This window comes from Seriola aureovittata, chromosome 3 (genome assembly GCF_021018895.1).
Source record: "Seriola aureovittata isolate HTS-2021-v1 ecotype China chromosome 3, ASM2101889v1, whole genome shotgun sequence".
NCBI lineage: Eukaryota > Metazoa > Chordata > Actinopteri > Carangiformes > Carangidae > Seriola > Seriola aureovittata.
Window position 1 is genome coordinate 13,249,052 of NC_079366.1, and position 23,353 is coordinate 13,272,404.

Genomic DNA, 23,353 nt, shown 5'->3' on the forward strand with positions numbered 1-23,353 from the left:
TTTTATGCCATACTATACTATGATGTTTTTTGACATTTTTAGGCCATACTATACTATGACTTTTTTTTAACATTTTTAGGCCATACTATACTATGACATTTTTAGACCATACTATACTATGACGTTTTTTTAAAATTTCTATGCCATACAATACTATGTTGTTTTTTGTACATTTTAATGCCATACTATACCATGACATTTTTTGACATTTTTATGCCATACTATACTATGACTTTTTTGACACTTTTATGCCATACTATACTATGACGTTTTTTAACATTTTTATGCCATACTATACTATGACTTTTTTTTGAAATTTTTATGCCATACTATACTATGACGTTTTTAGGCCATACTATACTATGACGTTTTTTAACATTTTTAGGCCATACTATACTATGATATTTTTGGCCTTTTTTTGCCATACTATACTATGACATTTTTATGCCATACTATACTATGATGTTTTTTGACATTTTTAGGCCATACTATACTATGATGTTTTTTGACATTTTTATGCCATACTATACTATGACGTTTTTTAAAATTTTTAGGCCATACTATACTATGACATTTTTAGGCCATACTATACTATGACGTTTTTTTTTTTTAAGCCATACTATACTATGACATTTCTTGACATTTTTATGCCATACAATACTATGACGTTTTTTGACATTTTTAGGCCATACTATACCATGACGTTTCTTGACATTTTTATGCTATACTATACTATGACATTTTTATGCCATACTATACTATGACATTTTTTAACATTTTTATGCTATACCATACTATGACATTTTTATGCCATACTATACTATGATGTTTTTTGACATTTTTATGCCATACTATACTATGATGTTTTTTGACATTTTTAGGCCATACTATACTATGACTTTTTTTTAACATTTTTAGGCCATACTATACTATGACATTTTTAGACCATACTATACTATGACTTTTTTTTTTAACATTTTTAGGCCATACTATACTATGACGTTTTTTTACATTTTTATGCCATACTATACTATGACTTTTTTTTTACATTTTTATGCCATACTATACTATGACATTTTTGGCCTTTTTTTGCCATACTATACTATGACGTCTTTAGGCCATACTATACTATGACGTTTTTTTGCCATACTATACTATGACTTTTTTTTAACATTTTTATGCTATACTATACTATGACATTTTTATGCCATACTATACTATGATGTTTTTTGACATTTTTAGGCCATACTATACCATGACTTTTTTTTAACATTTTTATGCCATACTATACTATGACTTTTTTTCGACATTTTTATGCCATACTATACTATGACATTTTTATGCCATACTATACTATGACGCTTTTTAACATTTTTATGCCATACTATACTATGACATTTTTGGCCTTTTTTTTGCCATACTATACTATGACGTTTTAAGCCATACTATACTATGATTTTTTGTAAAATTTTTATGCCATACTATGACATTTTTATGCCATACAATACTATGTTGTTTTTTGTACATTTTAATGCCATGCTATACTATGACGTTTTTTTAAACACTTTTATGCCATACTATACTATGACGTTTTTTAACATTTTTATGCCATACTATATTATGACATTTTTTAACATTTTTATGCTAAACAATACTATGTTGTTTTTTGTACATTTTAATGCCATGCTATACTATGACGTTTTTTTAAACACTTTTATGCCATACTATACTATGACGTTTTTTAACATTTTTATGCCATACTATATTATGACATTTTTTAACATTTTTATGCTATACTATACTATGACATTTTTATGCCATACTATACTATGATGTTTTTTTGACGTTTTTAGGCCATACTATACTATGACGTTTCTTGACATTTTTATGCCATACTATACTATGACATTTTTTTGTAACATTTTTATGCCATACTATACTATGACGTTTTTTTAAACACTTTTATGCCATACTATACTATGACGTTTTTGACATTTTTATGCTATACTATACTATGACGTTTTTTTAACATTTTATGCCATACTATACTATGACATTTTTTAACATTTTCATGCCATATTATACTATGATGTTTTTTGACATTTTTAGGCCACACTATACTATGACGTTTTTTAACATTTTTATGCCACATTATACTATGACATTTATTGACATTTTTATGCCATACTATACTATGAAGTTTTTTGACATTTTTATGCCATACTATAAAATGACATTTTTAGGCCATACTATACTATGACTTTTTTTTATGATTTTTATACCATACTATACTATGACATTTTTATGCCATACTATACTATGACGTTTTTTAACATTTTTAGGCCATACTATACTATGACGTTTTTTCAACATTTTTAGGACATACTATGCTATGACATTTCTTGACATTTTTATGCCATACTGTACTATGACGTTTTTTAACATTTTTAGGCCATACTATACTATGACATTTTTGGCCTTTTTTTGCCATACTATAATATGATGTTTTTTGCCATTTTTATGCCATACTATACTATGACGTTTTTTGACATTTTTATGCCATAATATACTATGACATTTTTGGCCTTTTTTTGCCATACTATACTGTGACATTTTTATGCCATACTATACTATGACATTTTTAGGCCATACTATACTATGACGTTTTTTTTTTTATGCCATACTATACTATGACGTTTTTATGCCATACTATACTATGACGTTTTTTTTTTTATGCCATACTATACTATGACGTTTTTATGCCATACTATACTATGACGTTTTTTGACATTTTTATGCCATACTATACTATGACGTTTTTTTAAACACTTTTATGCCATACTATACTATGATGTTTTTTACATTTTTATGCCATACTATACTATGACGTTTGTTGACATTTTTATGCCATATTATACTATGACTTTTTTTCAACATTTTTATAACATACTATACTATGACGTTTTTTTCATACCATAATATACTATAACATTTCTTTTTTTCAAGTATAGATTTTTTGGGCTTTTTATGCCTTTATTTGACAGGACAGTAGGTGACAAGAAATGGGGAGGCAGAGAGGGGGAATGAAATGCAGTAAGGGCCGTCCGATGTGGGACTCGAACGAGGGCCTACTGCAGGGAGGATTGTAGCCTCTACACATGGGGCGCCTGCTTAGACCACTACGCCACAAGACGTCCCTTTCAACATTTTTATAGCATACTATAGTATGACGTTTTTAGGCCATACTATACTATGACGTTTCTTGACATTTTTAGGCCATACTATACTATGACGTTTTTGACATTTTTAGGCCATACTATACTATGACGTTTTTGTTTTTTTTTTATGCCATACTATACTATGACATTTCTTGACTTTTTTATGCCATACTATACTATGACATTTTTATGCCATACTATACTATCCTAAAGGAGTTGTAAATCGAAAAAAAAAACAAAAAAAAAAAACAACTGGACTTGATTATTTGTCTGGGAAGACGTTTCACCTCTCATCCAAGAGGCTTCATCAGTTCATGTACGCATCTGACCAGGCTGGGACTGGTCCTACTGGGCCTACTGCAGGGAGGACTGTAGCCTCTACACATGGGGCGCCTGCTTAGACCACTACGCCACAAGACGTCCCTTTCTTGACATTTTTATGCCAAAGTATAATTTGACATTTTTTGAAATTTTTATGCCATGCTATAGGCCTACTATGACTTTTTTTTTTACATATTTATACCATACTATACTATGACGTTCTTTTAAATTTTTATGCCAAACAATACTATGACTTTTTTTTAACATTTTACGCCATACTAAACTATGACATTTTTTTTTTTTTTCATTTCATACACATGGGGCGCCTGCTTAGACCAATACGCCACAAGACGTCCCTTTCTTGACATTTTTATGCCAAAATATACTATGACATTTTTGACATTTTTATGCCATACTATACTATTCTTTTAAATTTTTATGCCATACTATACTATGACGTTTTTTGACATTTTTATGCCATACTATACTATGACGTTCTTTTAAATTTTTATGCCATACTATACTATGACGTTTTTATTTTATTTTATATGACATACTATAATATGACGTTTTTTCAAATTTTTTTGCCATACTATACTATTACTTTTTTTTAAACATTTTTATGCCATGCTATACCATGACCTTTCTTGAGCTTTTTAATGCCATACTATACTATGACGTTCTTTGAAATTTTTAGGCCATACTATGGTTGACATTTTTTGACATTTTTATGCCTTTTTATACTTTGAAGTTTATTAACATTTTTATGACATACTGTACTACGACATTTATTGACAATCTTAGGTCTTTGTATATTATGACGTTTTTATTCCATCATATATATATATAGATGTTTACTAAAATTTTCATGCCATACTACACTATGGCGTTATTTGACATCCTTATTCCATACTATACTATGACTTTCTTGTTTCATATTACACTATGAAATTTATTGACATTTTTATGCCATACTACAATATAACGTTTCTATTCCATATTATACAATGATGTTCAATTAAATTTTCATAACATACCATACCATGACGTATATTGACATTTTAATGCCATACTACACTATAACGTTTCTATTCCATATTATACAATAATGTTTAATGAAATTTTTATGACATACCATACCATGATGTAAATTAACATTTTTATGCCATACTATACTATGACATTTTTATGTCATACTTTACTATGACGTTTTTTTACATTTTTATGCCATACTATACTATGGCATGTGTATGCCATAATATGTCACGATGTTTTTTGACATTTATATAACATACTATACCATGATGTTTTTATTCCATAACATATACTATGACGTTTTTTGAAATTCTTACACTGAACCACAAGATCATCAGTTTACTCAAAAATGTATTTTAGCTTATTTTCAAGTACAAAAAAAAAAAATGCATAAAGGTATTTGTTTGCACATTGCATCCTATATTCATGGTAGATTCAATGAACTAGGGTTAGGCAATAAAAATACCCAATCAAGTTTTCTAAGCATTTTCCTTTATTATACTGCACCTGGCTTAGATAGAAGAGAGGAGATGCATACTTTTACTTTTATGCATAAACTCAAAAAAAAAGTATTAATTATAATCATAAAAAATTAGGCCTTTTGGCAGAGAGATGTTTTCTGAAAGCAGAGTTGTTCTGGTGTCAAATATTAAAATTTCTGCCCTGATTTTAATGTCGGGTTGCTGTACAGTTGTATGCACTGTCCAGATGTTTTGACAGAAAAAATAGAACACATTGATTTTATAATACTGATCATGATCAGAGGTAAAATCTGTGCAGCTTGAGCCTGGGATTGTCCTGTATGTTTGTTGCTGGCAACAAATGAAAACCAAAAGTGTTAGTTTGTCTCTCAGTACTTTCTGTGGCACTCAGCTCAAAGCTCATTCATCCCAACTGCAGACATACAATAAATCTTTCAAATCAAGTCACAAATAAATGGATTCACTTTTAAAAAAACAAAAAAATAAAAACAAAGTTTATTTCCCTAAATTTTTTTGCATGTTAATTTAAAGGCAGTAAAGGCATTTGTTGGGGACTGTTTTCAGCTGCAGATTAACACAAATTTTGTGCTCCCACTCTAACTTCCAGAAGGAGGGTGTACAAGGGATTAGAGTTAAAATAAAGATTGTTCATTGTAAAGAACATATTGCTGAATACAACAGTGAGGCTCATTCATGCAAGTTTCATATTTTTGGCACAAAGGTTTAAAATATATCATGCTTTGCCTACACAGATAGTATTTGTTAGTAGGATCGATTTTTTGCTGGGTTTGGCGTTTTCGTGATATTCTTTGACAACGAAAATAGAAAAATACAGACTACCACCAGCCTTATCCTTTAATATCACTTTGAAGAAAAGCTGCTGACTACACAAAAGCTAACTGGGATTCAAAAAAAAAAAAAAAAAGCCACAGTGTTTCTATGGTACTGCTTGCAAAGTTTAATACATCACTATACAGTTGTCTTAATTCAACAAAAGTAAACCATTAAAAAATGAAAAATCATAAGTACAATACACACTCAGCATTTTGTACATATATGCCCCAAGCATCCACGTGACTTGTTAGAACTCAAGTTTGTGTTAAATATATACTGTATGTATTTATATATTTTAATATAGTCATGACATCTGTACAGAGGGAATCAGGCTACAAATCATAACTTTATTAGTTCTTTTTTTAATATATCAATAACAGGCCACTGTGGAAACATAGACATCGTACAGTCAAGTCTTGTGTGTAGCCCAATCAAAAGGCTTAAAGCAACATGTTACATGCTTTGGCTGTAAAACAAACTTCTCGCAGGAATAATAATAATAATGATAATAATAATAATAATAATAATAATAATGGTTTAAATCTCAATAATATACACACATACACAGAAAATTGTACAAAGCATCATGTGCTTGATATCCTGCTGGATTTTTGCTTCGAGATCTTGCGAGATAGTTTCACATTTTCTGTTTCTATGATAGTTGACAAATGAGAAAGACGATGAAAGGCTGAACAATAATGTCACCTTTAAATTCTTGGTGGAGCTGTGTGTTTGACCTTTCAGAAACACCATAACCACGGTTTTTACTTTTTATTTTTCTTCAGGCTGAGCTCTCGGCATTGAAAACACACTCCTTCAAGAACTGTGAAGGTGAGATTTTACAAACAGCGGCGTGTGTGTGGGGACAGAGACAGTAAAGCAAACAAGGCTACATGCTACAGCAGCCAGTCAAGAGGACAACACATCCTCCATCTGTAGCATTAAAGGCAGCAAAATAATGACAATGGTGAAGTAAAATCTAGGAAGAGGACAAAATGTCATGGATGCCTGATTGCCACATCTGATACAGGAATACCAATTTTAAGAGTAGAAAGGAGAAAAGAAATGGAAGACAAAGCAAAACAAAATAACCCTCATTCACCTCTTTTATCCTCAAGTGTTTCTTTTTTTTTTTTAATCCTTTTTTAAATTTATTTATTTTTAAACGCAGCAACTCTTGGCTCATGGTTTTTATCCTCTCCCATCACTCATAGTTTCACAATGGCACTGTGTGCCCTCTCATTCAGAAACACTCTTCAGCATCAAGGTTCTTTGTTCAAGTAAAATACCAGACAGCCAAGGCTCCCTTACTTCACAGATTATAGCAAGCACAAGGGGTTTGTCTGACCTGTATCATAATAATAATAATAATAATAATAATAATAATAATAATAATAATAATAATAATAATAATCACAATAAGAATCATAATTTCCTGAAAGGAAAAAAAGAACATTATGTTAGAGGTGGGATGCAGTTATTTAAATAGATGTAAACAAAGACTGTTCTGGTTTCCCCAGGAAGCACGAATAGACCCAAAGGTGAGTTTCACTTGTTTCACAGTAAATTACAGCACAATCTGTGGCAAAGCAAGAGTTTTGTGTTAACTTAAATAAAACCCTTATTTTTTCATCCAGATGTGATGTATGCAATATATATAGAGAGAAAAGAATATCACAGACAACAGTCAGATTGGCTAAAGTTTTGCCTGCGTGCTGTAATTTGTGTAATTTCCTCTCGTCAGTGGGGTCCCGCGGTCACCTTCGTGGGATAAGACGCTCAAGTCAGGAATAACAGAACATGGAATAACAGAAAATAATAATCAAGCAGATTCATTATAATATCAACAAACCTTCAGCATCACACTTACTGCAGTTTGTATTCTGATGTCATTAAACTCTGCACATGCAATTTGGAGAGGAAACTTAGAATACAGCAATGGCCGCAGAGTAACAGACTAATGTTTAAGAACTGATAAAAGGGGGAAGCTTATCAGAAATCTGCACTTTTAAAGGAGGAAAACACTCAAACAGGGTTTTAGTGGTTTTAAGTTTGTGTCTAGGTCTGTGTAGGTTAATGTCTAAAGCATGACACAAGCAGCTCTGAACACAATGGTCTGAGATCATTAAGAACAATTCAAGTAAGGCAACATGTTGACATGAGATGACGGAATGGATGCTGTATGTTTTTTTTTTCCTCTATTTATTCTTTAACTTGTGTCATTTGCAGTGATGTGGGTTCACCTCTGTCACAGAAAAGTGGAACATCATGGGTAAAGCTCCACTCTGAGACAGTCCTGCCTCTGTGAGTGTAACAACCTTAAACACATCGAAACACGAGTTCCATTTCTAGTGATCACCTTTGCTAAATTCTACAGAAAGTGAATGGAACATTTGTATGTAGAGGCGGCAGCTGTGTTAAGCTTTGACTAGAGCACAAACTCCTTCGCATACAGCCACCTATCTGTCGTCCTGTGCCTGGCTGGCTTCTCTACACACCAAACAGCTACAGCAGTCTGACCTCCAGAGGTGATTCGTATGTAAACTTTGTCACTCGATGTTCGCTGCGTGGTTCAGTGCGAGTGATTGGCGAAGGAAAATACCAGCAAGTATAGTGGACAAAGTGGTGAAGCTGTTGTGGTTGGCAGTTTTACTGACATTCAGTACGTTCTACTTGAATATTTGTGGGTGTATGTGTGTGTGTGTGCGTGTGTGTTTGAGAGTGCGTTTGTGAATAGAGAGAAATTTGGCAGAAAGCGTACAACCAGTGACTTCTACTTAAAAAAGAATCCTCCTGGTCAGTGTATTTATACGTCACCTCTCCCAGACCAGATTGTCCATTCGTTTGTTGTAGTGCAGGATGATACAGCGATAATATCAGTAGTGCTACAGATAGCCGCAGTTAGCCCAACAGCCAGGAGAGCTGGGATTTGCAGTTTTTCAGTGGAACCCAGCCAATCGCCAGTCTGCTTTACATTTTTCCAGCTGATTGACATGGCAGAGTGGTTATCCAGCAAGTCCCCACCTATATGGTGGATGCTTGCTGGAGGCTAGGTGGATGAGGGGGATGGGAAGAGGGTTCATGGCACTGATTTTTCATCTCATTTAGTCCTTTTTGCATCCACACCACTGCCACTGAAGTCAACGTCCATGTCTTCGAGGCTGAGAAAGAATCTTTGCCTCCAGTAAAAGCTCCGTGTTTTTACCTGTGTCCATGAAAAGATGAGGGTTTCTCTGTGACGGGGTCGCTCCCCTACATTTGTGTAATTGGGCGATCGCATGTGAGCTCCACCCCTCTTTATCCATCACACTCATCTGCAGGGACACTGAAGGAAAACAAAGACATTATCAAGTTGCATCTAAATCAGAACTCGCTCACTGTCCTGATCAAAGATGCAGTTCTCCTGCAGTAGCGGCTTGATCGAGAGGGATTATGGGAAAAAAAAAAAGGCAGAACATTGTGGAGTTTGGGGCAGCAGTAGCAGTACAGACTTAGAGATGGAGGTAAAGGACAAAAATGTGGGCAGTGCTGGGGGCACAGTGCAGCTCTGAACAGTAGTACAGAAGATTGAAAATTGTAGCCCCCTCCCCAAGACAAGTAATGGATCCTCCTCTACAGCTTGAGGCAGATGAAAAGGTAGAAGAGACGGAGGAAGAGAGCAGGAAGCAGTGCAGAGGAGTGTCGGGGAACGGTGAGGAGGCACTTACTTGTCCTCTGTATGCTCAGGCATGCGAGCGGTGGCCAGTGCAGCTCGGTACTGCAACAGCACACCTCGGACGCTCTTCACAAAACCCTTGGAGAGCGGGAAGAGCGGAAAGCCGATGTCTGGGTAGCCGCTGCCCTCTGGGAGGAAACTCCGGTAGCTCTTTCTCCGTTTCTTTGGTCGCACCACTGGCTGGTTTCCCGCGGAGGCCACCCCTCCTCCGCTAACCGAGGCAGAACCTGATTCTGACGTCCCGCCGCGGACTACAGAGCCAGGGACTGTTGAACCAGGCCTGTTTTCCCCACCCAGAGAGGTGTTCCCCTGGCTGCTGTCACAGTCTGAGTTCTGGCTCAGCTCCTGCTGAGAGGCCGCTGTAGTGGAGGGACTCAGCCCTGAATCCTCCAGCTCCTCCTCCATAATACTGGTAACTCCTGCTCCTGCAACCCCCTCCTCCCCAGGCTTACTGGGGCTACTGTGGGCCACCACCACGGGGCCTGCTCCCAGGGGCAGCTGCTCATCCAGAGGCTCTGCTGATGAAGGTCGGTCTTTTGAGTGCGAAGCCCTGCAGGACATGTGTGCTGCCTGGCCCCTCTCTGCAGCGTCGTGCAGCTCAAGCCACGCCTCCAGACGGTGGACGAGCCGCCAGCCATTAGAGACAAAGTGCTCCTGGATCTCCTGTTTGAAGACCTCCACAGGATTCTGCAGAAGCTGTGTCATAGACTGGACCATCTTGATCAAGGCCATCTCATTGTAACAGCGGCTGTTCTCGTATCCTTCCTGAAGGCCTCGGTCACTGTCGAAACCAGCCTCGTTATAGTAAGGCTCATTGACGAGGATAAGGCCTGTAGGAGAAATACACATGTACATGCCAGAATGTGAGATCAAGACTTGCAGATTAATGCATCAAAAATTGCAAAGTTGAAAACCACAGCAGTGACAACAGTCAAAGACAAAAGTCAAGCTTTCATTTGTACTGTAAATACAGTTTGTGACACCAGCAGCCAAGCTAACACTGCAATGTGTCAAGAATTCCAAACTAAGAGCGTTACTTGTTTTCAGATGCAGTCCGGGGTCTTTCCATCACACTGACAACACACTCAAAGGCCGGTTTGCCTTAGATTATGATTCTGTCTCTATTTAAAATCCACTGGCTTTTAGAGCATCATTTTTGAGTTTTGATGTTAAATACATAGTAAACTACAGACATTTTGTGCCTGGACATAAATTGTCAAAAAGCCGTGTAAGGTTTTGGGCAAAGCTTGATATTCTCCAACTACACGTCACGTCTTGACTAAAGTCTACAGATCAATCACCACTACGCTAATGATGCCCAAATTTAGATCCCTGTTTAATCCAACTCAGCTCACATGCCAGCTGAACTCTGACTACTCCTGGTTGTACAGTGTGTTCAGTGGTTCAGGTGTCAGGTCGTGTGATGTGTTGTTCTGCAGCAGGTGGATTTTCTCCTTTATGATCCACATTTTGATAGTTATGTGCTGTAGGTAAATTATAACATGTTTGTTCATTTCAACAATTAATGAGAATCATTTTGACTTGTATTATATTGACTATCTTTTTTTTTTGCCTGTGTTATTTCAGATTTGCTTGTGATAATGAGCTATACAGCATTAAATAAGAACATCGAGGGAGTGAATTAATCTAACAGCTGTTTTCTTTACTGCACTTTAATTTCCCTTGTTGCATTTGGAACAACTTACAACTTAAAACTGCACTGAAACAGCACGATAACTGCACTGTAACATTATTTCATTTGATCCTTTTTATAATTTAAATAATATCTTAACTGATTTTATTGCTGATTTTTGAATGTCATTCTGTGCCTATACAAAGCGCTTTGAATTGCCATGGTGTTCAAAATGTGCCATATAAATAAAGATGCCTCGTCTTGCCTGTGTAGATTTCATAGATGTATATGCATATAGACTATGATGTTATAAAAACAGATTAAACTGGAAAAGCCAAACTGATGCTATGAGACACAAAACTGGGAAGGAAAGAAATTAAAATCCTCAAAAACTAATTTTGGTGTTTTTTGTGTTCACTTAGATTGAATGCATGCACCATTTGAGATGAATGAGATTTGGTGAGCCAACACAAAATAAACCATGGCAACCAATAGCACCAGCAGGGTCGGAGTGGTTATTTCACTGTGTGATGGAGGGAGACCATGCACTTCAATGAATACTGCACTGTGTGGCTAAACGCTCATCAGAGACAGTGATAATTGAATTAAAATCTGGACCCTTACTGGCAGGCCAGATCACAGATAAGTTTTATGGAAGTCGTGTCATGTCTGTGAGAGAGACAGATATATGAGGTTGAATGACTGCGTGCGACACTGCACTGGCAGCTCTGAGCAAATGAACACATGAATAAAACATTTATGTGCTGCAGATAAGAGAGGGGGACTAGAGTGGGGTGTGTATGTGTGTGTACTAACCTTGTATGGAGATGAGGACTTGCAGAAGACTGGACTTGCTGGTCCACCTCTCAGTGCCCTGTGGATCATATCATCAAGACAAATCAGCACAAATTCTTGAGAAAAGAAAGTTTGAACAAAAAAAAGGAAAAAAAAGAAAAAAAAAGGTGACAGACAAAAACCCTGTTTATTCTGTCCTGTAGAAGGTGCAGTTGCTTGCACCTGCAACAGCCTTTGAAAAACTAAATTATGAAATCTTATTTTCTACTGCATTTTAAGCTGAAAATACACTTGAAGCATAATTGAACTGCTGATGTGTTCTGCTCCAAACACACAGATTTATTCATGTCCAGTAACAAACACTGTTGTTTCTAGTTACTTCATACTGATCAAAATCTTAGCATTGCTCCAAAACAGAGCTGCAACTAATGATCATTTCCATGATTGATTAATATTTTATTTCAGATGAATCAATCAGTTATTTTTAGCCTGGTTAAAAAAAAAAAAAAAGCAGGTCTAAACTGTGTGATACTTCAACAATTGTTCTTTTAACTACTCCCACTACTGTAAAAACGTGGGTTTTTACTGCATCTCTAAGGTTACGTCAATCACCTAAGTCAGCACTCACTTTGCCAATCCAGGTGCCCAGTAGACTGACGCAGACTTTGCCGTTGTCATAGAGGTTGGGATTGAGGCGGCCGCTGCACTGAGACAGGTAGCGAAACAGCGGCGGTACAGCTGGGTAGATGTTGGGTAGCTGGATGTCAAACAGGAACAGACCGTCCTCATAGGGCGTACGAGTCGGCCCTTTGATCAGAGCGGAGAACAGGTCCTGTGTCGGAGAAAGGAAAGAAATTTATGACAGGTTTTTCGGTGTATGCTGTCAGCGGTGCACATCAAATTGTCTCTCCTGTATTACACTGAGGTTAATGGGGAATATGGTGAGATAAAAGAATAACACTGTACATGACAGTCAAGACCTTACATTTAATCTCTAACTTTCCTTTTTCACTGTAAAATACTAATGTCTGATTGTAACTGTAATGAGGGCTTCCTTGTCCTCCTAGTGTGTCTGTTGTTGTCCAGAAAAGATCTCACAATTCATCACATATGGGCTCAAAAAGCATCAAGAAGATTGTAGAACTGTAAAATAATGTATGAAATTATTTCATGTATGTGAGTATGCATCACCTTTATCTGTGGAAACATTTTTGCACACAAATATTTAAGCTAAAAGTATGAATTTTGGCCCTGCACTCAATCAATCAATCTTAAAATTGTAAATTACCCTTATTTGAGCCCATATCAATAGTTTCATAACAACAACAGCAACAACAACAACAACAACAACAACAACAACAACGATGCATTAAATTCTGAAAAGACAAATAATGTGTTGATGTTGTTGTTAATTCAGGTTCCTTGTTTTTGGGCCTTAAAGTGATTCTGCAGATTTAACACCAAAGATGTATCAAGGCTGCCAATTTTTTTTTCCAGGTGATAAGGTTGCCATGATATTTATGACCAGAAACCCACCATGCGATCTTCAAATGTTTTGACCATGATGCCGTCTGGCAGTGACGTTGCTAGAAGAGCCATTTCCTTCCTCACTGTGCTGAAGAACTTCTTTGCCTCTGCCGGCTGAAACTCCATTTTCTTGAATGAGTGCGTGTCTGTGTCAAAGAGAGAAGAAAAGCGGTGATTGAATAGCAATACAAGAACAGAAATGTACACAAATACAACCCAGCTTGTGTGGGCATGGACCTCATCAAGCTAAAAGATGCGTGTGCGTGTCTGTCATGGACGAGTATGATTACACAATGGAAATGGGAGGCAGTTACTGTCACTCATATTAATGAAGAAATGTGGTGTCTTCTGTGTGGTGTCTGACTGGACACAAGACAGGTTCTCTTGCCAAAACTCAACCGACACAAAACATGAGATTAACATAAACCACGATGAGATCTGAAGTGCCAATGACCCATTATCACATGAGCTCATGTTTGAAGTATGTGCTCACAGCTCTACAACAAGTCTTTGATTCAATCAGCTCGAACAACACAGAACAGAAATCAAATGAGACAAATGGAGGGATCAAAGAAAAAGAGAAAAAGCTGTATTGAGGGAGAGAAAGAGCGAAAAAGAGGAAAAGAATAACAGGAGGCAGAGAGAGAAGAAAAGAAGCAAACAAGGAATTAAATCCTGATTTCTCACCTGGTGCCCACTCCAGCACGGAGAACACCTCTCCCTTGGCACTGGTGAAGGTGACGCCAGGCTTGCCACCACTCTGTTGGCACAGTACTGGTGTGTCACTGAGAAACTCACTGGGCCACTCTTGTCCACCAACTGGTGTCTGGGGCTCCTGTTGGGGCTTTTCCTCTCCAGCTCTCTCCGCCTGAACAGTAACACACCGGCAGGTTAAAACACAATCTAATGACAGGAAATGTCACAATGTCGCACTTATTGATTTATTTAGATTGCACTGGAGAAATTGTGCACAAAATTAATGAACTCTGCCATGTTATAGATCCATTTAACACCAACCTCTGTCCCTGCTCCTCCACTCCCTCCTGCCTCCACCACAGCCTCCATCTTCTCCTCCTCCACGATGGCCACGTTATCCAGCGTCTTTCTCAGGTTCTCCTGCAGCTTCTTGATGTCATCCAGGAAGCGTTTCTCCTTGGTGGGTTTCTCAGGGGCTGTGGGCGTCACTGAACTCGCTACATTAGTCGTGGAAGCTGGTTCAGCAGAGGTTGGAGAGGTTGGAGAGCCGCCAGTCCACAGCTGCTCCACAGTCATGTTCTTCAGGCTCTCCAGGATCTTCAAGGCCTCCTTCAACTCCCTGAAGCCCCGAGAGGCACCATCTTTACTGGTCTTCTCCGCTCCGTTGACTGCGCCTCCTGGAGTGGTTCCTAAGAGGGCGGAATTAATTAGCATATAACAAACTGCTGCAAGTATAATTAAAGCGAAATGTCAAACAAGACACAGGTGGAACATTGTCTGTGATGTGAAAGCATCAACTGATGTTGAACATCACTGAAATAAGTTATTTACCGTGTTGTTTAAAATTCAAGATCACTTTCACTCATTGTGATTGAGGAAACCTACAGTCAGTGCAACCTGTAAACCAACTTGAACAAGACTGAACAAAATGCTAATATGCAGCTCCATCTCTGTTACTGACAACAAATCCCATGGAAAGACCAAATCAACAATGTGTATTTATTATTTATTTCCTAAAACAAATGTTTCAGCAAACATTCCTCAAATAGGAGAAAATATTGCATATGTTGACACTATTTTCAACGGTGGATTAAAGGACATTTGGTCTACTAATTAAAATTAATGTCAGCAGGACAGTGCATGTGGGACTGACTCAAAATACACACCATAAACATGTTGTTGCATTTTATTCATTATATCTATAAATAAGTGTTGTTTGTATTGAAAGCAATTTGATATAAGGTGTGTTGAGTTCTCTTGTAATAACCCAGATGAATAAAATGGCCTTGCAATCCAGACAACTCTGTAATGTTTTATTACCACTAAGCAGTTGGAGTTAACACTATTACCCTTGAAATGAACAATAATACACAGTAAATGCTGGAAGTAAAGATCCTCACCTCCTCCAGAGGCAGGACTGGCTACAGCCACAGATGCTTCTCCCTCCTCTCCAGGGACTCCTTTAGTGGGGCTGGTGACCCCGGCTTTAATCCCCTCCTGTGGGGGGATGATGAAGGTCGTGGAGCCAGTGGGTGTGGGGGTCGGGGTCGCAGTGTCGTTGACATCCGCATTGTTGACGTGGCTATCGTCCTCAGTGGTGAGGCCGTTATCCGTCTCCCAGCTGTCGCTCTCATCCTCCCACTCCTCGGTGGACAGGACGCTGCTGGTCTCCTCCACGGAGTCGTAGTCCGTCTCCTCGATCTCAGATTCCACGTTGTAGAGGTGCTGTGTGTGTGATCATCAGGAGACCATCAGCAACAGACGTCTCACCTCTAATGTCAAAACTTACACCGAGTTTTATCAGGTAGAAATATTTACCTGTGGCAGGACGATGGTCATAGAGTTGTCTGCCCACACCACCTCTACTTTGCTGCTCACATCCACCCTGGACACCTGTCCTACTGAAGTCTGAGGGAGGGTAGATGTAGAGAATCGACCATTATCAACAACCAAGAAAAGATATGACAAAACAAAAACTTTATATGACAACAAGACCAACAGAACTAAGGCTGCAATGTTAATAAGCCCACAATACAATACTGTTGGATGAAAAGTATATACTGATGACTTAAATTAAATAAAATATTCTTAAAGCCTAAACTGGAGTAATGCTAAAAATAACATGTTTTCATTAATATCAGAAAAGGCTATCCTTATAAGAGCATGACTTTGACATCTTGGTCTGAGGGAAGTGCAAGAGAATAAAAATCCTCCCTCTACAATATTGAATTTCATGACAATCTAATCAATAATTTCATATCAAAATGTATACACTCTGTTCCCAGGTTATTTGTTCCTCCAAGATAAAATTAATGCAGTTTAACACAAGAGTCCACTTTCATGAGGTTTTAATCTTCAGTTTGTGTTGAAACTGTTGATTCGACTTCATGTTGCGTCTTACATTTGTTCAAATGTCAATGAGGTCAGACTAAATACAGGAACACCTTCAGTGCAGTGCATATGAAAGACAGAAAGAAAGACAGGCAGATGAAAGAACTAGTATTAGTATTTTTTTTTTTTGTTGTTGTTGTTGTTGTTCTCACCTCATTTTCGCAGTCGTTCTGTCCGTTCTCTGAGTTCCATATCCTGATGACGATGTCAGTGGTGCGGAAGTGAAAATCTGGGTGATCTGCAATGTCGTAGACGCTGACATCCTCCTCCATACCGATAACCTGGATTAAAACAAAAACATCCAGGTATCAACAAAATAAAACCATCTGCTAACGGTATATGAATATATGTAGTGAAGTTACTATGGCTACCAGAGACAATTTCTTTTAGCTTTTCCCTTTCTCCAACACACTCACAAACACCCAAACATCAAGTGTTTTCATTCTCTTTGAAGCACAAACACTGCTGTCATGTGCTCCTGACTCACCTCCACGTCATCACTTGAGGAGTTGAGTTTGATCCACTTGACGACACATGTTCTGCCCTTGTGATCACCAGACTGGATGACACCGTACACCCCTGGGTCCTGGAGGGCTTGGGCTGCGGCGAGCAGACAAACACGTACACAGTTTCACAAGCAAAACCAGAAAAAGCTCTAAATACAAAGAAAAATGTATTTGTCTAGAAGAAAATGGAAACTGGATGTAACATTGCATCCTTTAAATAAATCTCTGTATTTTCTGGCCAAATTTAACACACATAAACATAAACTTGGCACGCTTTCAGCAAATGACCTAGATACTGTAGGTACTAGGTGGTAGAGTGGCCTATATAAAAAACACCTCATCACAGTCCACAGGGACAGAAATCTGACATCCTGCATCTTCACTCGTCTACAAAGTCAAAGGGAACAAAGAAATCAACGAATCATCAAATTCATCCTTAGAAAAATATTTAATTCATTAAATTTTCCTTACGTCGTTTGTCTACTACAAAGTCCCCGGGACAAAATTCGTGGCTGTCGAGGTGCTGGATGGGGATGAGGTCGTTTGATCGGATCCCCTTCTCCACCCGCCCGTCCTTCCACATTACATCAGCCGTGGTCTTTGTGGATACAACTTCCACCGCCACTCTGCACAAAAACACACACACATATGAGACTTGTATATTGTGTTTGATGGCTCGACGATTTAAAAACCTTGCTTTTTTATTATATTAAGGACCTTTTCTCGCTTGTAGTCACCTACTGTTCACTCATCACAAAAGGAAAGCTATAATAGGTGATTCCTGCTGTTATTTTCCCCTCTACTGATACAGTCTTCTTATCTACTGAGCCATTTATCTTCACCCAGCCACTACATTCGTCTCCCTTCTTGGCATGTTGCTGCGTCTATCTGCCTCACTGCCATCCACCTCTTTAAATCGCTTGTTGAGAAATGATGAGATGCGATAAGTGCACAAATCCTCTTAGTCTCATTGTTGATTAAATTATTCAGCACAAAAAAGGCGTAATTAAAAGAAGTTAATGATACACTGACACAAATAAAGCAATCATGTGAAAGTGTTGACTATAAACACGTGACTGGTTCATAAGCCTATTATGATTTAAATTCTAGTATAATGCTGCCTTCTTTAGAGTAATATCAGCATCATCTCCCTGCATCAGAGACTATGAAAAATTCCTGATCTGCAATAACATCCAGTCAAGCCCAGAGGAGTCAAAAACAAGACGGCAGCGCAGGTTTGAAAAAGTCTAACATCTTTTCATTTAATGCGAAAACAGAATCATGCCATCTGCCCAGACTAGTGACGTCAAACTTTCTGCTTTGGAAAACTTGAATTTCTAAACTAGACTAAATGGCAAAAAGTAGAAAACCTGCAGTATCATGGTGCATTCTGTGTTTTGTAAGCTGAGGATGTGTGTGACAGTGTGTGGTAGAAAAAAATGACACAATCAGTAGACTGCTCTGAAAGTCTTGATGTGCGTGTTGCCAAGCTCCGGTGTCACTGTCAGACAGATCGAGACATGAGCCACTTGACAAACAAGAGAGAGCCTGGACAAACAGACAGGCAGACACAATTTTTTTTTTTGCAGGCAAAGCAGCTATTGGTTGCTTTAACAGTCGGTAACAGATGATGTCATTGGTCTAATTTTTACATCAACTTCCTGACACAGCAGCAGGATAGGTCACCAAATGTATGGGATTATGGGAAGCATTGTCATCAAGCCATCAGCCTTATAGATCTGCCAAATGTCAGAACACTTAAATTGCTCTCCAGACTTCTAAAAAAGACACTGGATCAATCGCTGTTGAGAAATGCAGTCACCAGAGTGGACTGATGAGTCGCTACGTACAGAAAAGTTGCCAACAGACAGAAACACAATTTGCCAATAAAGGATTATTGTATGAATGGATACAGAGAAGTATCAAACAGCAAAACGTGTGATATGGATTGTAGCAAAAAAGGCCAAAAGAGGGACAGAAAATTGAAGAGAAATGAAGAACAAACCACCCACCGGTCTCCGGGCTTGAACTCGCGGGAGAACTTGGTCCTCTTCTTCTTGTGCTTCCTCTTCAGGTTGCGGATGGAGAGCGGGATGCTCTTCTTACGGTTTGTTCCCAGACCACCGCTCTGAGAGGAAGCTGTGGAGCTTGCCGATGACGTCAGAGAGCTGCAACCGAAGTTACAATTGAAAAATACATACACAGGATGTTTTTCATGCTACAGGTTAAGGATCATTAGACTGAATAAGTAAATTTTTTGTGTCATTTTATATCAAGTATGCAACAACTGACATTTATTTTCATTACTGATTAATCTGTGGATCATTTTCTTGATTAACTGATGAATTGTTTGCTCTATATATTGTCAGATAATAGTGAGGAATGTGCCTCACAAAATATAGAGCCCAAGGTAACATCTTCAAATTACAAGAAAAAGATTTGGCATTTTTGCTGAAAAGTTTGTTAGTTTGAAGTTATAAAATCTCTTGTCGAGGCCATATATAAGAGACGATGATTCAGCTCTGTGGTAATTTTTTTTTGTGCTGAACAGGCTCAGACTTTAACTTTTAGAAATGGTTGCGAGGCTCTCAGCCAAGCTTCAGCCTTTGGCTGCCAAACTGACAAAACATATCCCCATCACTTATATTTAAAGGAATACTTGTCCTGTTTAACTAAATCCCACATTTCAGTAATGTAAAGGTGATAAAGTACAATTAAACATTAACCTAATTAAAGTGTGTGCCGCATGTTACCGTCTGTCTCCCTCTCTCTCCATCACACACAAACACTCTCATGAGAAGGATTTCATTAGCAAGTAGCTCAACTTCAATAATTATACAAATTAAATTTAACAAAGCATAATCGACATTGAGAGACTAATATTAGATTGAAACCGTGCACCTGCAAGGTAACAGGCAGAATAATTAGCTGTCATTCCTGCATGACTTTTAGTAAATCAGTGCAAAGGTGCCACATTCAAATAGATAAATCTGTGCAGCAGCGCTGAGAGACTCACTAGATTCAGCCTATGAACCCTGTAGGTAATACACTCCAACACAGCTCCTCAAATAAATCCAGGCTTGAATCAACATCCCTCAGAGACAGAAATGTCAACCTTCCATCTTCACGAATAAAGTTTTTGTTGCTGCACTATTGCATCAGATCACATCATACGTTGCAAAAGCTCATGTTAATAAACTTTAAGCGGACAAGTGGCTGACACTGGCTGTTCATCAAGTGCCTCTCACACTTCCACACATTCACACCGATATAATTTTAAAACAAGGAGCAAACGAAATCTCAACACACCTGGTGTCATCAGTGTCTTCTGCAGCTTCGTCGTCAGCGTCCTGCTCCCCATGTTCAGTCAAGGCGTCGTCGGTGCTCTGGGAGTCTGGGGGGTTCTGGATGGGCACCACAGGGCCGTTGTTGTTGGAGTGAGATGAGTCTGTCTGCTCTGATTTGTGTTCACCTGGTGAGAGACGGTGAAAAAGCATGTATTAGTATTTCAATTTAAGGCGTGGAGGAAACACTTGGAAAAGCAGAGAATAAAGCGGTACTGTACACGGTAAAAAACACATGATCATTTAGAGGAGATCATGTAGAGTACCTTTACAGATTATTGATGTTCATGCAGCTAGAAGGTAAAATACATTTCACATTTAACCAGAGAGACAAAGTCATCCTCTATTTTCCTGAATCATGCAGCAAATGTATTTTTCTGTTGAAGTGTGCCGCACTTCAGCACAAGTTCTGATTAGTCCGTTCCCTCTGTGCTGAGCTCCATTTGTGAAAAGGACCGGCTGATGTCTCACAGGAAATTTAAATCAGTGACTTTGCATGGAGATGTTTCGTTCCCAGCTACTTTAGAGAGGATGCTAGCAAAAAATAATGCTCATGTTACTCACAATAAATAATTGAGAGCTTTGTGTGTGTGTGTGTGTGTGTGTGTGTGTGTGTGTGTGTGTGTGTGTGTGTGTGCTGAGAGAAAACGTATTTTATGCCCTCTTTATGCTCATCGTTTCACATCCAATGTTCATTTAAACCCCAGTTCATCTGCACTTGCTCTCATTTCTGTCTCATTATTGTGATGAGATGGTAAAGGCTCTGACTAATGTTCATGTGTTTGACTAATGATTGTGTGATGACCACTGGAGCAGCGTTCTCAGAGACTACATAGACTGAAGAAAGAAAACCTATATTTCAGTAGATTTTCCAACTGTAAAATAAACTTATTGTCAACAGATTGCACTCAAATCAAAAACACATCTTCAGCATTTTTTGTTTGCTAGCAGCCAGTATGTCAGTGGATACCAATTTATATGTAATAAGTAGTCTGACTCTACTTACTTTTACATTTCTGCACATCTATTTTTGGTTGAGTCAAATTCTTCAACAGTATCTAGAGTCTAGAGTTGAGTTCATGACAGAGGCAACAGAGAGACAATGACAGAATTAGAGAGCAGAAGTGTGTCTGTGTGTACTGGGTGTTCCTCTGGTGTTTTCTGCAGTGTGCCGTTTGCTACCTTGTGTGTCGGCGTTCTCCGTCTTCTTCCCCAGATCCTTTCTGAACATCCTTTTCAGCTGCAGGAAACAAACACACAGGCACACACAGAGACAGACTGAAGATGATCAAAAAATGTCTGGCTGTTTACAAGTACTGAGAGTCTCTGTGATAAAAAGGGGTAACCAACATTCAAAGAGGGACTTTCTTAAAATATACCCGACACCATAATCATCTACTCTTCATTAACTTCTTGTGTAAAGCAAGCGATTCTAAGTGTTAATATGCTCATGGCGGGGTAACAGGCTGTGTCAACAGGTAACATCTTCTTCAGATACAAGAACACAATTAATCTATCTATAAACACATTTTATCCACACCTTTCTGGCCACAGGGTCTTCTGGTAGGACAGCTGCACCCTCGGGTCCTTCACAGGTGATGCGTGTGGCATCTCCCTTTGCAGGAAAGACGTAGAGGGCTCTCTCTCCCAGCTGCCTCTGGGTGTGGTCGTAGTAGCCCAGACGTCTCACCCTAAACGCAGCCAGGAGAGTCACATTACACCGTGGGCAACATAACACAGATCAGTTTGTATGTGTTCTGTTTTTTGGACCACAGTTCTTTGATTTCCTGTAACTAAAAACAGATATCTTGGAAGAGCAGTGCAAAAACACAAGATGTCGCATTTAGTATATTATTTAAATTCTTAAAGCTGCGAGAAAATAAAATTTAAAGCAATCCTAAATAAGAAGGCATACATAAATCTGTGCAAGGACACACAGATTGATATTCCTACTGACCGGCAGAGATTCTCCTGTGTGATGGTGGAGGAAGGTGGATAGACGCTATCGGAGCCTTTTGGGGAGTAGCTCTTGGTGATCCATGTCACTTTCAGTTCAACCACCTTTACCTGAGGAAAGCACAATGACAACACAGAACCATTTAGAAAAAATGTATGATACATAATTAAATGTTATTGTTGTTTTGATTATAGTATGTTTCCCTCCATCCAACACAGAGCTAGGTTTGATGGGGGAAGTAATCGTGACCTAGGCGTTCATGCAGAGCTCTAAATGTGGATATAATATGTGTAAAATGATCCCATCATCATGTCATCACGGTAGAGATTTTAATTCTCCTGTTTCTGTTACTAAAACAAGAACTGCTTTGCGTTGTATAACAAAGTACTGTGTTGGAGAAAGAACTGCTTCTAGAGTCAGTCGCAATTATTCATAATGAAAACTCTACTACAGAGTTGGAAATGATGATACTTTGATTCAGTGACGGGTTGCACTTTCTTATCACAGCAGCATTTTTATTTCTGTGCGTGTGAACTGACAGATGTTAAGTGTGATATGCGGAAAAGAAAGAGCCATCATCACCGTCTTACCTCTTCTACCACAACCCTGAACTTGCACTTCCTGCTGAGGACAGGTTTGACCCCTGACAGCCACTGTACATTAGAGAAGACTTTGGCCGGACCGATCAGGACCTGCCCTGGGTAGAAACCATACGCCTCGTCGAAGAACAGACCCTGAAAAACAACACAGTAATAAGAGTGTAACAAGACAAACAACAGAAAACATAATGCCGATACAAACGATGCATTATACTCAACATGTATGACTAAACAAAATTCACTTGATAAAACTTCGGAAAAAGTCAGTGAAATAAACCGTAAAATTTTAATTTGGAGATT

The 23,353-nt window shown here is 38.2% G+C and overlaps 1 protein-coding gene across 2 annotated transcripts in view; it reads right to left on the bottom strand.

Moving 5' to 3' along the window:
• Positions 1–5,999: 5,999 nt before the first annotated feature.
• ube2o (ubiquitin-conjugating enzyme E2O) overlaps positions 6,000–23,353 on the bottom strand; it is a 39,061-nt gene continuing 21,707 nt past the window's right edge. Inside the window, exons 6-23 of one of the 2 annotated variants that reach the window (XM_056370370.1) lie at positions 23,045–23,188; positions 22,455–22,564; positions 22,038–22,188; positions 21,680–21,737; positions 20,463–20,625; positions 19,166–19,321; positions 17,625–17,779; positions 17,135–17,247; positions 16,800–16,928; positions 16,075–16,164; positions 15,657–15,981; positions 14,578–14,945; positions 14,248–14,428; positions 13,570–13,706; positions 12,662–12,865; positions 12,055–12,112; positions 9,598–10,435; positions 6,000–9,215 (exon numbers count right to left, since the gene is read on the bottom strand). In XM_056370370.1, the coding sequence (XP_056226345.1) occupies positions 9,188–9,215; positions 9,598–10,435; positions 12,055–12,112; positions 12,662–12,865; positions 13,570–13,706; positions 14,248–14,428; positions 14,578–14,945; positions 15,657–15,981; positions 16,075–16,164; positions 16,800–16,928; positions 17,135–17,247; positions 17,625–17,779; positions 19,166–19,321; positions 20,463–20,625; positions 21,680–21,737; positions 22,038–22,188; positions 22,455–22,564; positions 23,045–23,188 (3,408 nt within the window). In that variant the 3' untranslated portion in view covers positions 6,000–9,187. Of the gene's footprint in view, positions 10,436–12,054; positions 12,113–12,661; positions 12,866–13,569; positions 13,707–14,247; positions 14,429–14,577; positions 14,946–15,656; positions 15,982–16,074; positions 16,165–16,799; positions 16,929–17,134; positions 17,248–17,624; positions 17,780–19,165; positions 19,322–20,462; positions 20,626–21,679; positions 21,738–22,037; positions 22,189–22,454; positions 22,565–23,044; positions 23,189–23,353 lie in introns of both variants that reach the window. The other variant, XM_056370378.1, reaches the window with a different exon arrangement.